Genomic DNA, 16931 nt, shown 5'->3' on the forward strand with positions numbered 1-16931 from the left:
TGCCCAACGGGGCTGCCTGATGGAGGGAACATCCCCTGGACCTCCCCCACATACCCCGGACCGGAGTTTTGGAGGGGCACTAAGGATCTGCCAAGCAGGAGGCTCGGCCCTCGGTCCCCCTCCCTCCTCTAGTCCCCAGGCTTCTATAGAGGGGAACACCTCTAGTTCCCCCCTCCACCTCTGCAGGAGAATGAGGCGCCCTTCTCCCCATCTCTCTGCCCGAGAGGGTGGGATATGCTCCCCTACAGGCTCCTCACCCAAGACCATACTGGACGAGGTGTCCCTGAGGCCAGGTGTCCGGTCCTTGCAGCCTTGCCTTCCCCAAGTGCTGTCCGGCTCCGCCAGGATGAGAGGCTGCAGTCCAGCCCTGACAGCCTCCTCCTCCAGCCAAGACTGAAGTTCCTGGAGTCAGCAGGCCTCTCCAGATGCTTGCTGTGGCGGTCAGACCTCCCCTGGTGCAGGTGGCCACAGTTCCTCCCTGACGATCGCCCCTGCCTGACGAGACGACAGCCCAGTAAGGACATTGCACTCCTCCGGGCCGACCCTAGGCCCAAGCCTCCCCAGGTCCTCTCCCAGGGCCAGCGCCGAGCAGAGAGCCTTCTGGCTCTCTTCGGCCCTAGCCTGGAGAGCCTTGCCTCCAGCCGGGCCGTCGCGGCTAGGGAGCCACCCAACACACCACTTGCCCACTCCTCCCGGACTAGTGGCGGCTACACGGACCACCCTCCCCTACACTACTCGCCGGACGGCCCACCTCCCACGCCTGGCCACCATATGGAGCTCCTGGCGTAGGCCCTTCTGCCTCGTAGGCCGTGTCCTCCCCTCCGCATGAATTGTGAGTACCAGACACTGATTACCTGCTTCTCCAGTGCTATTGGACCCCTCCCCCAGTGAACTAACTCCTGTGACTCCTCCCTGTACTTGCAGTGTGTCTCCCCAGCATTGTATAACTCTCCCCAGTGCTCCACCTTCTCCCTGTACATCTTCCCCCTCCCAGCAGCCATGGTATTATCTCCCTTCAGTGTGTCATAGTGAACTCTACCTGTGATCTCGTATGCAGAGTGTTCGACATCCCTCCCCGATTGTGACAACCTTCCTCACATGTCGCCCCCCCCCCCCGACTGGGCAGTATACATCAATGTGATCCTTCCCCAGTGTGCTCTCCCTCTCCCTCCCCCAGACCCCCCAGCCCCCAGCCCCCACATGAAAAAACCCACCCTAGACTCACTAATCCCCCTCCCCCCCTCTTCCCCCCCCATCAAGTGTGACACATCATATACTCTTGTTCCATGTGATGCGTACTTAGTCTAAGGTTAGCTAGGGCCTCGTCCATGATACGCATATATATTGTATTAACTAGGGCCTTGTCTATGTTATGCGAATCCCTAGGTTTAACCCGCGCCGTGCCGTCGACGTGAATTAACGTCTACACATTTTGTCACTGCCAATCCCGTTGATGTTCATAAATGCGAATTAATTGCAAGGTCCCTAATTTGCACAATTTTCAATTTTCGCGAGTGATTTTTGGTACATATACACGGGACACCTTCCTCTACAAGATGCCAGGCAGGGACAATGTCTTACCCAGCATGACCTCCCCCCCCCCTGCACGCCATTGTCTCTGCATTTCACCTGTTACCAGTGATCTGGCCAGTAAAGCCATGTCATGCCACGGTACGAAATTCAGGGCCATAGTGATTCCTCAATCAATGACAATGTAGAGGACAAACTTTACATAGCATTAGAGGAAGAAACAGTCAAAAATGATGATCAGGTAATGTCGCCAAAAAAAGTCAGGTATGTTGATGTATTTCATGAGTGAAACAATGCTTATATTGCCTATAATACTGTGTGAAAATCAATATTCTCTCCTACTACATATAAATTCGTACCAAATAAATAAATAAATACCGTTTATGAGTGGTGTGGAATGGTTACACTCCCATAGAACTCGTTTTCTTTGGAGCCAGCCTGATAGAAAACACAATAAGGTGAGGAGGTACTGCTACTTGTATCGAGTATTTTAAAACCTCAGGTGAGCGATTTCTCTATGATTTTTCGATGTTTCTCACCAAAAGCTGAGATTTGGGCCAAAAATTTTTTTTTCCAAAAATGGTCGGGATTGGGGGGAGTCAGTGGTGGAAAAGTGGTCGGGATGGGGCGGGTTATGGACTTGAATATATACCATCACCTATGTCACGTGCCTGATGGAATGGGTATACTGTATTATATTGTCTGCATATGGGAATATGACATACCTGACATATTGTGAAAATATTGTCTGTGACACTGTGTAGATATAACCTTAATTCATGAAGGTGAAATCCCGTGTAGAAGCCAGACTTCCTGAACTAGGTGGAAAGTGATTTTTGTATTATGTTATCCTAAGTCATTATAAATTCCTTAGTTGTGATCATAGAATGGTGTGTGTTTGCCTTTTGTTAATATATAAGTGTGCCTTTGACCATTGGTTTCTGTTTTTCCTTCCTTGCTAGTACTGACCTGGTCGGAAATAAAGAACCCAAGGTTGCACCGCGTTTGCCCCCGAGAATTCGGGGCGCAGAACACGCTGCATAACACTTTAATTTCCAAATTACCCTCTTGTGGCTTTTATCATTTCATGTGTCCCTTTATCTCTAGCTTCCTTTCTTGGCGTTCTATAGCTGCTGTCATAGACGGCCCCCATTCTTCTCACTGAGCTATCAATAGTGGTATTCCTCAAGGCTCTGTCCTATAACCAGCTCTCTTCTTTCTATTCATCAGTGACTTTGTAAGCTATACATGTAACCCTATCCACTTGTATGCTGATGACTGCATCCTTTACCTTTCCATTTGCTTCTCCCAGCCTCCATCTCAGCAGTTACTTCAACAAACAAGGGATGAGGCTATGGCACACCTAATGTCTGACTTGGCTCATATCACTGACTGGGGTGAAAATAACCTTGTTGTTTTTAATGCATGAAAAACTCAGTTCATCCAGCTTTTTTTACCCATTGGAATCTTCCAAAATCCACTAATTTGTAACAATACCCAACTCAGTCCTCCATCATCATTGAACATACTTCGGGTTTCATTCTCATGGGATTTATCTTGAAAAGATCATTATTATTACCTCTCTTGTAAAGTCTGATTCCAAGAGATTGGATGTGCTAAACCAACTCCATGTCTTCTTACCCCAGCTCAGCTGTTAACTTCATACAAGGGTTTTATTAGTCCCTGTGTAGAGCACAACTCTCATGTGTGGGGAGGCTCCCCACATACAACTCTTCTCAACAAGGTGGAGTCAAAGGCTTTTTGTCTCATTAACTCTCTTCCTCATACTGGCTCCCTTAGCCTCTGTCTCTTCCCCGCACTGTCGCTTTGTTTTCTCTTTTCTGCACTGCTTTATTTATCACTGATGCACTGAACTGTGTGCTTGCATCCCTCCACTACTACGGTGGGTGCATAGCACTCATCTAGCAACTAACTCAACCATTTTCTGCCCAGCTCTCCAATGCATTAGTTAACCATTACACCCGATCCTTTCCTCCTCCGTCTGTATTCCTACTGCCTATGATCTCCATCTGTATTTCCTACTGCTTATGGTCTCCAGTCTTTAAAACGCGGTGTGTCCAGCCGTCTCGAAATAAACGGATCTTGAATTTGGTTCTCTTATTTTGTATTTATTTTTTCTTGGAGTGAATAATTTTGCAGACTTCTGGTCTTTGGTTCCTTCTTCCATGCATAAACACACACACACACACACACACACACACACACACACACACACACACACACACACACCTTGATCAAAACATCATATCTGCTTTAGCTTTGAAAATGTGGGTGTAACATGTCATACAAATCACTGTCCTAGCTGACACATTGTTTAGTGAGCGTATCAGCTTGATAAAATTCTACTTAGCACATATAGGGAGGCACACGTCTCTGTACATATGCAAGCCAAATAGCCTACATGTATAGAAAGGTGTGATATAACTTCATCTGCAAAAGACCTTACCAGTATTCCTTAAAAGATTCTTACTTTATTTTCAAGCAGTATTATTCTGTTTTAATTCACCATTCTCGTTTCATTTAGTATTGTTTAATATGTGATCTATCTTCATTTTCCATCTATCTATTTATTGCCAGATGTCTTAATCCCATACGGGGTGGCCACAAACAAATAATTTTCAATTTCATATATATCAGTTGCTCAGTACCTACTTGTCTCGTCATCAATGTGGAGGCAGTCCCCATGAGGCACTTATCCACGTAGCTCATCTCTGTAACTAGGCTCTGAACCTGTGTCTGGTTATTCACCTATTATCCTGGGATACAAGGTCACTGCATCATCCATGTTACCACAGTTATCTTTGGTAAGTGTTGCCTCTCGTACACATTTTACCAACCAACCCACGATGGACGTACACATCTGAGTCAATTGATACCTGCTGGCTATGCCAGGATTCGAACTCGCGCTCGTGCGCTGGCAGCATTGTAATCAGCCACCTTGGATGGCAAGGTACAGCGACGACTTTACCTGTAAATGCCAAACTCTTCAAAATAGACCAAAGTAGGTCAAAGTGTCTAAGCAACTACATTTTTACTAAGTTACTGACGAAATGTTGAATTAATGCATTACTGGCATTTGCTGATATAAATTACGGTACAACATTGCCATCCTATATGGAGAAAGGGGAAAAAAATACGGTACTGGTACTTCTAGCACGACTTTAATCTCACTGATTACTGCATTACGAAGCAACCCCCTTGCTCATTATTTAACCAGTTGTTAAACCCTAGAAGGGGAAACCCCCCAGTTCAGTAACATAAGAATCTGGGTCTTTTCAGACCCCAGGCATTAAATGACACCCAAAACTGTCTTCTTTCAATTTTAATGAAAAATATAAAAGTACATCTGTAAAATATAAACCTTTGACTATCCATTAATATTACTATCACAATAATCCAGTCACACATAAGGCTGGCCCTTAAGAAAAATGTCCTTTAAAGTTACCTTGATATAAACAAAAAAATTCTTGTACAATTTGTCTTAAACTAACAGAACCTAGGGCCTGATGACAGGTCAACATCATGGCAGTGACTGGAAGGCCTGCCTCCCGAAAAAGGTACGAATTTGCGAAAGACAAATGAGTGACTTTCCAGCCTTATGTGTGACTAGGGATTTTTGTGGTAGTACTCTTAAAGGATAGTCAAAGGCTTACATTTTGCAGTTGTAGGGTAAGGTGGGGGTGGATCATACCATTAGTGGAATAATATTCACAAAAAACCTGGAAAGCAACTTCATTGAAAAATATTGGTATGAAAATAAACTTCAGATAAAGGGCTACCTTGCTGATTCTTACCATTATCCTTAATATGATATAAGGTACATTATTTGGTATTTTCCCTGAGGGTACCCCCTTTGTACAGACCACCTCCTTAAGGGGGGTGATCTGTACAGTGCCTGGGGGTGATCCATACATCACATTCTTCATGAGCATATTATGTACTGACAATGTATTAAACGTTGTTCTGTAATAAATTGGATCTAGAATAATGAGCAGTGAGAAGTATTACCCTCTTGACTTAGAAACAAACATACATTCATCATTTCACTTACTGCGTTACCACATTTTGTTCAGTGAAAAAAAAAAAAAAAGTCTCGAAAGCCAAACAGGCCTCATAAATCATTACATAACTAAAGTAGGCCTATTTAAAACAAAAAAAAAACTGCAACATACTGAACTAGCTGCATTAAGCTACACACCTGGAAAGTCTATTATTGAAATTGTTTATAGGGTGTTTGAATTTCACTAGTCTAGCATGCCTCTGGGTTTTGGCTTTCATAGGTTCACACAAGACTCCCCTCACTTTATCCCCACTCACCTTACTAACATCCTCCATCTCTGGAAAGCAGAATGTGTCTTTGTGACCTACTTTTGAACTCATTCGTAAGAAAAACATATTCAAAACTGTCCTCGACACTTAAAATTTTGCCGACATAATGCACTTTACATCCTATGTTTCTGCCTTCCTCTAACTGAAGCTCAACTTATATGAAGTCACTGGCTTCTGGGGTCTTCTCCTGAAAAGGACTGGGCTCCACAAACTCCTCTTCTTCCACCTCATTGGAGTACTCAGATGAATCATCAAGATGAATTTCTTCATCTTCATCAGTGCTTTCTTGGTCCTCACTTGCTGTCTGGCATGAGTTGTCCTCTTCCTCTTCTTGTTCTCACGTTTATCTTGATCCTTCTGAGACTTAAGGCATCTCTTTTTTTCCTTGTCCCTTAAACTGGAAATAGCTTCTTCATTTTCTGTAGAGATGCATGCCCATACCTTTTTCCTCCTCTTTCCAAATGGTCTTGCTGGAGCTTTAGGGTAAGGATGACCTGCCTTTGGAGTAGGGCTTCCATCAGAACTGGTTGAGATCGTAGAGCCTCGGTTTATCAATGGATGCAGGGTGTCACCGTCAGGTTGCTGAGATACGTCTAGGCCTGCTGGAGAAATACCGGTCGTTTCCTTGAAGGAGTAGAACTTGGCCTGCCAGGAGTTGATTCTGAAGCCAATCCAACAGGGGTTTCTTGTGTGGGAGCAAGTGTCTACCTTGGACTAGGCCTAACAGGAGTCACGTCTGTTGCAGGGTGTTCAGTCAGGCCATCGTTAGTTGAGCTTGGTGTTGGTGAATGCACTCCCTCGTCCACCATAGCTTCATCTTCATCTCTTTGCTGTGGTGGTTCTGGTCTCTCTGATACTCTGGATCCAATTAAGTCATCCTCATTAAAGATGTTGCGGTTTATTGGCCAGATACCAGTGGCCTTAAAGCCATTCAGGACATTACTTGGAGTGCAGGCCTTAATCCACGCCTTAAGGCCCTTCCACACGAGAGGCAAATGTCCGACGGGCACTGGCCGCTGAGTGTAATTCTCTCGCTTTTTAACAGTGTTACCAGATCAACCAGTCCCCGGTAGGCATTGGCCATAACTAGGCGCACCTCTGAGTTGGACCAGACGGCAGAATGCAGTCAGAGCTGTGGTGAACATCAGGCAACGTCAGGCAGTGGCCAACACTTGGTGCTCCGCATAACTGAGTGCAGTACGACAACATGGGAAGTAAGAATTGTCGCAGGACAATTAATGGTAAACGTATAGCTCTGTGTACTATAATTATTGCTATGTGCATGAAGAAAAAGGACAGTAGACAACAACGGGCAGGAGCATTTCGAGGGTTTGCCCGTGTTTCCTCGTTTATGACGTCATCCACTCTCGTGGCCGCCACCCACCCATAAACTTGGTAACAGTGTTTGCCTGTCGCCTGTCGTGCATTTGCCTCTCGTGTGGAAGGGCCTTTAGAGGCAAACTCTGGTAGCATATGCTTGGTGATGTGTGTGCGTGTGGATGCATGAGAAAGAAGTCTGACATGAGTACATTCAGGCAAGACTTGAATGGGCCGAAAACACAAACAACTAAATGTTGGAGTTTGGCAGTAGTATGAGGATGCAGTGTCATTATCACAATGCCATTCTTTATGGCATATTCTATGGCATGAACGCCCATGTGACACTCAGCATTGTCCATAAGCAGCATGATTTTGTTCTCTGGGCTGGAAAAGGTCTTGGCCTGAACATGCTGAAGTGTTTCAAGGAAGCACTCCCTGTTCATCCACCCATTCTGATGCAGAATTCCTTTCGATCCATCAATTGTTTCCTTCATGAAAGCCTCATTCCACCTCTTTCTCTGAATTATGAAGACAGGAGGAATATAGTGGCCTGCAGCATTGATTATCTCAACAAAGGTCATGGTGGCACCACGTTCACGAGAGATCTGTGAGGCTACTTGCTTCCCCTTCTCACAGATAATCTTCACGGGTTTCATGACTGTAGAGAGACTGCTTTCATCGATGTTGTAGATTCTGTCAGGAGGAAACTCATGTTTGTCCATAGCCTCATTATATGCTTCAAAGAAAGTATTAACAGATGTTTGGCTAAATGCTATTGCTCGGGCAATTGACATCTCTTCAGGGGACTTCAGTGATAACTCTCGATGCTGAGACATATAAGCATAATACCAGTTAATAGATGCAGCTTGCTCCTTCTCCCAGAAAGCCGGAATACATTGTGACTTGCAAGCAACAGCATACCTGTAGGCAAGCTTCCTAAATTCTGATCTGGGCAGTCCATAGAACATTTTGGCTATCTTAACTGCATAAGTGGCCAGTGACTCCTCCTGCTTACTAGTGAAGACCTTCTGTGCACTGGGCTTTGATGAGACGTAGGTCTTGTCGTCAGAGTACTTCTTTGAAAGCTTGAAAGCATCCTGCAATGAATAAATAAAGTTTGTTTAGTTTTCAAAGGAAATTTATAGCACATGCAAATAGGCATATATATTTGGTTTTGGGCCAGTAGGCCTACTCTATAAACTACTCTATAAAATCAGAGGGATTGCCTTGAGTGAATACATAATTAAAATCATACTTGCCCTATTAATGAATGAAAGAGGTTGATCTCTTGGTAAAGCTAAGCCTAAGTCTTGTGTATTAAAGCTACATAATTAGTACCTGAAATAGTTTGAGTAAATAAATAATATTTCTAATTGTAAGGTCATTATTTTGACTCCATATTGCTTGCAGGCATTCCTGATGCTGCATTCGGTCCTCACGCGATAGTTGAAAGCTTCCTCAAGCGCTGACCTGTCAGTTTGCCTCAGCCCCTTTGGCACGAACCTGTGTGGCATGTTGGCATATCTGTGAAAGACACTGAGTGGCATGAGTTATTGAAAAAAAAAGGGGAAAGGGAAGGATATAAATAAATTGCACGGGGGCTTACCATACAGCTCTGTTTGGCATAGTATGGACTGCCCCCTGTTGTGTTCTTGGTGAGGTGGACATGGCAATAAAAGTAGGCAGAATATTTTCTTCTTTATTCTGGAACAGTGCAGAATGTACAAGGTGGTGCAAGGCTAGAAAAAAAAGTGTCTTTCTGAGCCCATTCAGGCCTCTGAATCATTAACAATCCTGCCATTACATATAAACTACCTCCCCTGCAAGTAAGAAGGAATGTTGCCTCCCTTGCAGTATTTTACAGATATTTTTTTGGCAAATGCTCAGACGAAGTTGCATCCATGGTGCCACCTCTCCATGCCTTCCCTCGTGCTACACGGGCATCTGGTAGCGCTCATGACTGGAATGTCACTCAGCCATATTGCAGAACTTCTGCCTATCAGAATTCTTTCATTCCCCGAACTAAATCTCTCTGGAACTCGCTTCCCCAGAGTTGTTTCCCTCCAAATTTCAACCCACAACTGTTCAAGTCTAACTGTTACAGATATTTATAAACAGAGGACACCAGTAATCTGGTGTATGGATTATTTTTTTTTACTCATTTGTTTTTCCTTCCTCCGTTCTGTTTTTCATAAAAAAAAATAAAACTCAAAGTCTCACAGTCATGCTTCATTTACTCTTTGCTTCATTCACTCTTATCAGAACAGAAAGTAACATTCAGATAACCAAGTTCAATGAACCATTCATTCTGACTCATACCGAAACCTCATTCACTCAGTCTCGTATCACACACCTCCCACCAAGACGACAGGGGTGACCGATGAATCTCTGTCGTCTGGCTTATCATAGGTAGCTGAATCCCATTGTACTACTAATCGCCGTGGTTCCCTCCTCTGGCGGGCACTGCGACGTGGTGTGGGCATAGGTCGAGTCTGATGGACATTAGAATCTGTTTCTAGAGGGTTAGGAACAGTGGTGCTCACAGTGTTGTCTGCTAGTGGTGACTTACTGGCGTCTTCCCTGCAATCCACTTGCATGATGGGTCGGTGAGGACGAAGGAATTTGCGATTTCTCTGCAGAATTCTCCCACTCTCAGTTTTGATCAGGTAGTCACAGTACACCTCAATGCCAACAGTGACACCCAAACGATTCCAGCGTCCTGTTGCATGATCTTGGATGTCGACATAGGCACCAAGATGTAGCTTAGATAAAGGCTGCTGCATCATGATGTTCCTTGGCCTGATGACGAAGTCTCTCTGCCTTAGCGTCACACACCTATGCTGCATGCTCTCATTCTGCTGCAAATATGCGATAGTGAGCGAATGGGATGTCCAAACAATACCTGTGCTGGTGATCTTCCCTCAGCTCGCGGAGTGTTCCTCAGCTCGAGCAATCCCTTAGCAAATTCATCGTTATCCAACTGGCCACTTACTGTGGTGGTTTCTATCAGTTTCTTCACAGTCTCGACAGTGGCTTCTTCGTGTCCATTATCCTTAGCAATGTACGGTTAAGTTATCCGGTGCTCAACACCCCATCTGGACAGGAAGCATCTAACTGTAGAGGACATAATCTGTGGTCCACCATCAGTTTGTAGAATCGCAGGGACTCCATAGTCTGCGAACACAGAATGAAGGGAAATTATAAGATGTGAGGCAGAAGCTGTTCTAGGGCATGAAAAAAACACATGGCCATCCAGAAAGACGATCCACGTATGCAAGGAATGTACGCCCTGCAAAGTGAAAGTAATCAGCAGAGACTGACTCAAAAACACGGGTTGGTGGCTCATCATGTTGCCACAAAGGTTCTTTCTGAAGACATGGAAGGAGTTTGCGGCATCTTGAACACGCTGAAACAATGCCCTCTATCTCTCCATCCATTCCAGGTCAGTAGACAGTCATGCCAGGCACGTCGTTTGGTTCTGTCGATACCCTGATGTCCGTCATGCGGTCGCTCCAACACTTCTCTGCGTAGTCCAACCTGGGGCCATATACAATCAAATCATTATCCACTGCTAGCATACTCTGTACACCCCAGTAAGGTTTTAACTGTAGGTCTAAATCTTTGATAGGGTAAGGAAATCCTGACAAAATCCTATGACGTAGAGCGATGTATTCTTGTTCTGTATCCCCAGCAGCACGTACCTTAGATAATATACGATACTGTAGAGGTGATGCTCTTACACCATCACTTACTGCGTTCAGTGCTGCAACAAGAGATTCATGTAGTGGGTCCTCAGTAGATGGATCTGCAGTATCATCTTCCTCACGAGGATCCACAACTGGAGAATGTGATAAAGCATCAGGTATACAGTGAGATGATCCCTTTTGCCAATATGTTGTGAAAGATAATGATGTCAACTTCTCCCTCATGTGTTGTATTCTTGGATTCTCAATCTCGCATAGCAACTTGTTATTCAACACTAGTACCAATGATTTATGATCAACAATCAAATCAAAGTGTGAGAGACCAACACCCTGCATTTCCTCATCGCCCACACTACTGCAGCCATTTCTAATTCTATCATGGCATACCTTGACTTTGTATCTGATAGGAATCTTGAACCACACTGAACTAATTTCCATACCTTGTCATGACACTGTAGCAATACAAATCCAAACCCATTTAGTCACGAAGCATCTGTTTGTAGCATGGTGGACAGAGCTGGGTCAAAATGTTCCAGAACGGGTGGTGCCACCAAGGCTTTCTTCACTCTGGCAAATGCATCATCAGGCTGAGCTGTCCACCATTCATTCCCAGGACGCAATAGATCTCGCAGGGGCAATGCTGCTGCTGCAACTTCTGAGGAAAAACATCATAACTGATTAACAAGACCCATGAGTGACCTTAGATCTGTTATGTTTTGTGGACATGGGAAATCAGATATGGCCTTTATCTTTCTGTTATTAGCTGTGTACCCACTGCGATATATAGCATACCCACAATACTCTAAACTTTTCCTAGCAAACTTAAACTTGTCTGCATTCAAAATGATCTCACTGTCATCACACTTCTGTACAATCTTGATAACATGGGTCAAATGTTCTTGATATGTTCTGTCATAGGCAAGCACGTCATCAACTATCTTTATGGTCTGTGGGATATGACCAAAAGTCAAGTCTCCTCGCCGGTTACATTCATCACCTTTTCTGCGATTTTGATCTGGTGATAACACATCTTTGCATCCAGCACTGTGAACCATTGAGCACCTGTACTCACTGAGGATACCATATCATGCAGCGATGGCACAGGATATGTCGGTCTGAGGACATGCTTGTTGAGCCTCGGAAGATCCACACATAATCTCACGCCCATTGGCATCTTTGGTGCAGGTACAATGGGATGACACCACGTAGTTGGGTAGTCCACACTCGATATTATGTCCTTTGCTACTCAATTGTATAACTGAGCTTTTATTTCCGCTCTCCAACTGTATGGGATCGTGCATGCGGCAGTCACTGCAAAGGGTTGGACTCCTTCCTGGAGCTGAATGCACATTGGTCCACCCTGCATCTCCCTTAAAGTTGTTGATGCACCGAAAACACATGGATACGCTGCCATGATGGCTGTTGCTTGCTCCTCTCGTTGGGCTGCTGTAGGTTCATAAGGATGCAGCCATCTGGGAAGTACTGGCGGTGGAGATGAAGGTGGATCCTCAGGGGCCTGTGATGATCCAACACTTTCCACGGAGCGAATCTGTGCAGGAAAATCATCAGGTAATATTCCCAGTGCCACTGAATCAAACCAACTTAACAATGATCCCTTAATCTCTTTAACAACCACTACTTGAGCAATCGTATGTTTGTCCCCCAAATCCATCCTCGATGTGAAAGTACCTAGGCAAGTCAATGGAACATTGCCTGCTGCTTTCAGAGTGTTACTCTTTACCGGCTGAAGGGAAGAGTGACTAACACCTAGCGAATTCGCCACATCAAGACCTATCACTGTAGCCTCAGCTCCTGAATCTGGTGTCCAAAGTACACTTCTCTCACCCCCAGGATGTGTAGTAGCAATGCTCACCTTCGGAGTAGGTCGAGTTGTTACACTACTCACATACACGTCTGGAATGACGCTGTGCACAGTTTGACTCCGGTTCTTAGCTCTTGAATGGGTAGTTTGGGCAGGCGATACAGCAACACTGGACCTGCATACAACAGCAAAGTGACCTGTCTTGCCACATCGATTACAAGTCCTCTGTAATGCCTTGCAGCTTTGCATCTCCTCATGCCTTTCTTTGCCACACCTGTAACACTTACCGGATTTGAAAGATTTATTAGTACAAGCTGCCTTTGCCACCTTAGGCCTGTACACTTTTGCCAGCACTTGACTACCCTCACCACGAATCACTGTACTGTTTTTAGCTGCATTCTCTGATGCTCAGCAAATGTCCATTGCTTTTTCCAAAGTCACACCTTTCTCCTCTAGAATGCATTTTAATGCTTCTTCATCTCTGGTCCCAACAACAATTCAGTCTCTCAATCTATTCTCCATGCAGGAATTACAGAAGTCACAAAATGCAGTAATTTCTTTAACAGCACAAAGAAAATCATCGAAGCTCTCACCTGGCTCTTGCACTCGTAAGTAAAACTCTCGTCAATCCACAATGACATTGCGTCGATGCCTCAAATAATCCTTCATGACTTAAAGAATAGTATCGAGATCCGCCTGGTCTGACACTCCAAGTCTATACTGAAGAGTCCTGGTCCAGTCATCGTCCAACACAGCCACTATTCTGATCTCTGCTCAGCGGGTGGTAAGGTATTTATTTTCTCAGTCCGTATGTACCCTTCAAACTTATGACGCCAGGCATCGAATTCCATAAGAGGTGCAGATGAAGAAAGATGCAGGACAGGGGTAATGCTGTGTAGAGACGATATGATTGCCCGTCGGAGTGCGTGCGTCACCACCACTGTCACTGTGCACTTGTTAAGGGCCCGCTAGTCTCTCCAGCAAGTCCGTCTGTTTCCCCAGCAGTGCAGTTAGTTGCTCCATCTGCTTATCCATGGCTGATCTGCTCACGTTCACCACACTTCTTGCTACAGCCAAGCCACCTCAGGATCCTACTGAGGAATGTCACACCCGAGGATCTTACTCACTGCACCATGTGTTCTTGGTGAGGTGGACATGGCAATAAAAGTAGGCGGAATATTTTCTTCTTTATTCTGGAACAGTGCAGAATGTACAAGGTGGTGCAAGGCTAGAAAAAAAAAGCGTCTCTCTAAGCCCATTCAGGTCTCTATATAATTTATAACCTCTCAAAGTCTCACAATTATGCTTCATTTACTCTTTGCTTCATTCACTCTTATCAGAACGGAAAGTAACATTCAGATAACCAAGTTAAATGAACCATTCATTCTGACTCATACTGAAACATTCACTCAGTCTCTTAACACACACACACACACACACACACAAAAAAAAAAACAGTAAATAACACAATAGTCAAATTTAGCTGTAACCTTTTTACCACATTTCACAGACCTTAAATACATTATAGATATCTTTCAGTAATTATTATCATTATTTATATGCCCAGAAAAGCATCATAAATATACACAGCAATTTAATGTATGTTGCACTGAACACACACACATAATTTCATGTTTGATACTTGAGAGAGGAAGCTTGTACACAACTAAGTACTTTTTTATTGTTTAGTTGTTTTTCTTGGGGGGGAACAGGGGTGTGAAAAATGTTTAATAGTTCTGGTAAACAAATCGGGGCCTTCTTTCTGGGCACGAAAATGTGAAAAATATTTAATGTATACAAGTCAGTATCCCAGCCGGGGCACCGCTATGTAAGAAATTTCTGGTATTTCCTAATAGACAACTCGTAGGTCGTTACTCGTCCGTAAAGTTGTCCTTAAGTAATTCAAACAAATCTCATAGGGTTAGGTGAATCGTAACTAACTAAACTCACCTACAGCAATGATTTCTATTTCTTAGCTAATCCCCCCCTTGAATTGGCCAATTCGTGAAGGTTACTTAGTTAGTGAAGAGGGAGTGTCGGACAACCGATGACGATGGGCTGCTTAGTGTAAGTTGCTTGAGCTATCAAGCGTCCTGTAGGTGCTTATATAAAACGTGCTAGCTTAACTGTCTAGGAACAGAGTGCTAACTCCACAAGGTCTGGGAGCAGAGTGCGTGAAGGTGGCAGGCCCCAGCTCCTCATAGAATTGTGGGTTGCCAACTATTAATTAATTACAGTACTATATACAGTTAGATTACATCATGATATGTACAGAGTGAATCTAACAAATTAATCTTAGTTTTAATTAAACTAAAGTTAAACCAAATATTCCCTTTAACTCTTAATTACACATCTGCTTTACACGAAGATCCCTTTCATCCTCGCCACGTCATCTAACCTGCAGACGCAGTTTAGGTCAGTGGAAAATTCCACATAATTACATGTATTTACAATGTATAGTTGTCCACGGGGGTTAAACGCAGTAGCATTTACTTTATCAATAACAAGAATTATTAAAGAGAACGTAATTTCTGGGTTATTAAAACCCTTGAACAATTAACAACGGTCTCAAGTTTTCCTCTGCCTTTAACCAAGGGCAACTATGATAAAAGTAGAGAGCGTAACTGCTCTGGGGGAAAATATTTCCCACAGTTTTGGGGCCGGCAGAAAATGATACGCTGTATCATGTAATATGACCCTTAGCCAAGAGTTCCCTCCATAGATCTTGAGAACCCTGTTCTGCGGCCCTTCTAGGTCGCGCCTCTTGACCCGTTTGATCTTCACCATCCCCTGGATCCGGAGTGGCTGCTAACTCAAGGGGTACCAGTTTATCAATAGTTTTTATACTGGTATGTCCCCTACATTTTATTTTTACGAGTCTCAGCACCCTTTCAGAATCTGGGTGTGTGGAGGTCACTTTAGCTAATGGCCACTGGGATCTTGGCTGTTCGGTCTTCACTAAGACCACATCTCCTATGTTAATAACTGTTTTGTTGCTGGCAGCCTGAGCTCCATAAAACCTCTTGCATAGGCTCAAAAGATACTCCTCGCTCCAATGTCTATTCCAAGTATCCAACACCTTTTTCAGATGTTGATATCCCTCCCGAAGATGTTGTCCTAAATCATTATTTTCTATGTTGGGATCATCAACTTCTTCCTGGATATCCACACAAGTCATCAGATGGAGCTTCCTGCCATAACATATGACCCGGTGTTAAGGCCTCTAGCGAGACACTAGTGTCATCTAGATAAATCAGGGGTCTATCATTAATCCTTGTTTCAATTTCAGTTATTACTGTTCTTAAATCTTCTCTCGTGATCTTAGTTCTATGTAATGTTTTCCTCAGGCAGTTCTTGAAGATACCAATCATTCTTTCGCTAAATCCATTTTGCCATGGAGCTCTTGGAGCTGTGAACTGCCAAATACAATTTAGGATTCCCAGCGCCGACTTAACCTTTGGGTCGTTCATTATGTTCAACAGTAAAGGTGCTGCTCCAACGAAATTAGTTCCGTTGTCGCTTATTAACTTGCCAGAACAAGACCTTCTAGCGGCAAATCTGCGAAAGACATTGAGGAATGTCTGAGCTTAAGTCGTCCACTAATTCTAGATGGACTGCCCTTGTGTAGGCGCAAGTAAATAAACATATGTAAACCTTACGGGGAGTTTCCTCACCGTAACAGTTATAGCCCCTGAGTGGTCCACCCCTGTTATATGGAAGGGCCAACTTATGTTCACCTTATCCTTCGGTAGGGCTGGTGGTCCTGGGTAGATATAAGGTCGCTGCTCATACCTCCTACAAATGATGCAGTTTTTGAGATATTTTTTAATAGCCTGTCTACCCTTAGGAATCCAGTACCTTTCCCGAATTTGAACTAAAGTCTGCAGTACACCTCCATGGAGAGTGGAATCATGGGCTTCTTTTATAAGTTGTACAAAGCATCCGCTCTTGGGTAATAAAATGGGATGTTTGGTTTGGATGGGCAAGTCAGCCTTTACCAATCGGCCTCGACATCTTATCAGACCCTTTCCGTCTAAGAACAAGCCTAAATTCTTTATCAGCTTATTCCCTTTCCCAGTGTCTTGGACTGAAAGTTCATATATTTACCCGTAAGAATTTCCTTGTACTCTTTTCAGCCAGTATTCTAGGGGATCTAATTTCTGAAACCCCACCTTCTTATTCAAAAATTCAACAACCCATTTAGT

The 16931-nt window shown here is 44.0% G+C and overlaps 1 protein-coding gene across 1 annotated transcript in view; it reads left to right on the forward strand.

Moving 5' to 3' along the window:
* Positions 1–13759: 13759 nt before the first annotated feature.
* Positions 13760–16931, forward strand: part of LOC145399112 (solute carrier family 23 member 1-like) — a 753597-nt gene continuing 750425 nt past the window's right edge. The window contains exon 1 of the mRNA XM_080271856.1: positions 13760–13870. Coding sequence (XP_080127982.1) covers positions 13760–13870 — 111 coding nt within the window. The remainder of the gene's footprint in view (positions 13871–16931) is intronic.

Source organism: Coenobita brevimanus, chromosome 47 (genome assembly GCF_032717465.1).
Source record: "Coenobita brevimanus isolate Jiangsu-jjx chromosome 47, ASM3271746v2, whole genome shotgun sequence".
NCBI classification, from domain to species: Eukaryota; Metazoa; Arthropoda; class Malacostraca; order Decapoda; family Coenobitidae; genus Coenobita; species Coenobita brevimanus.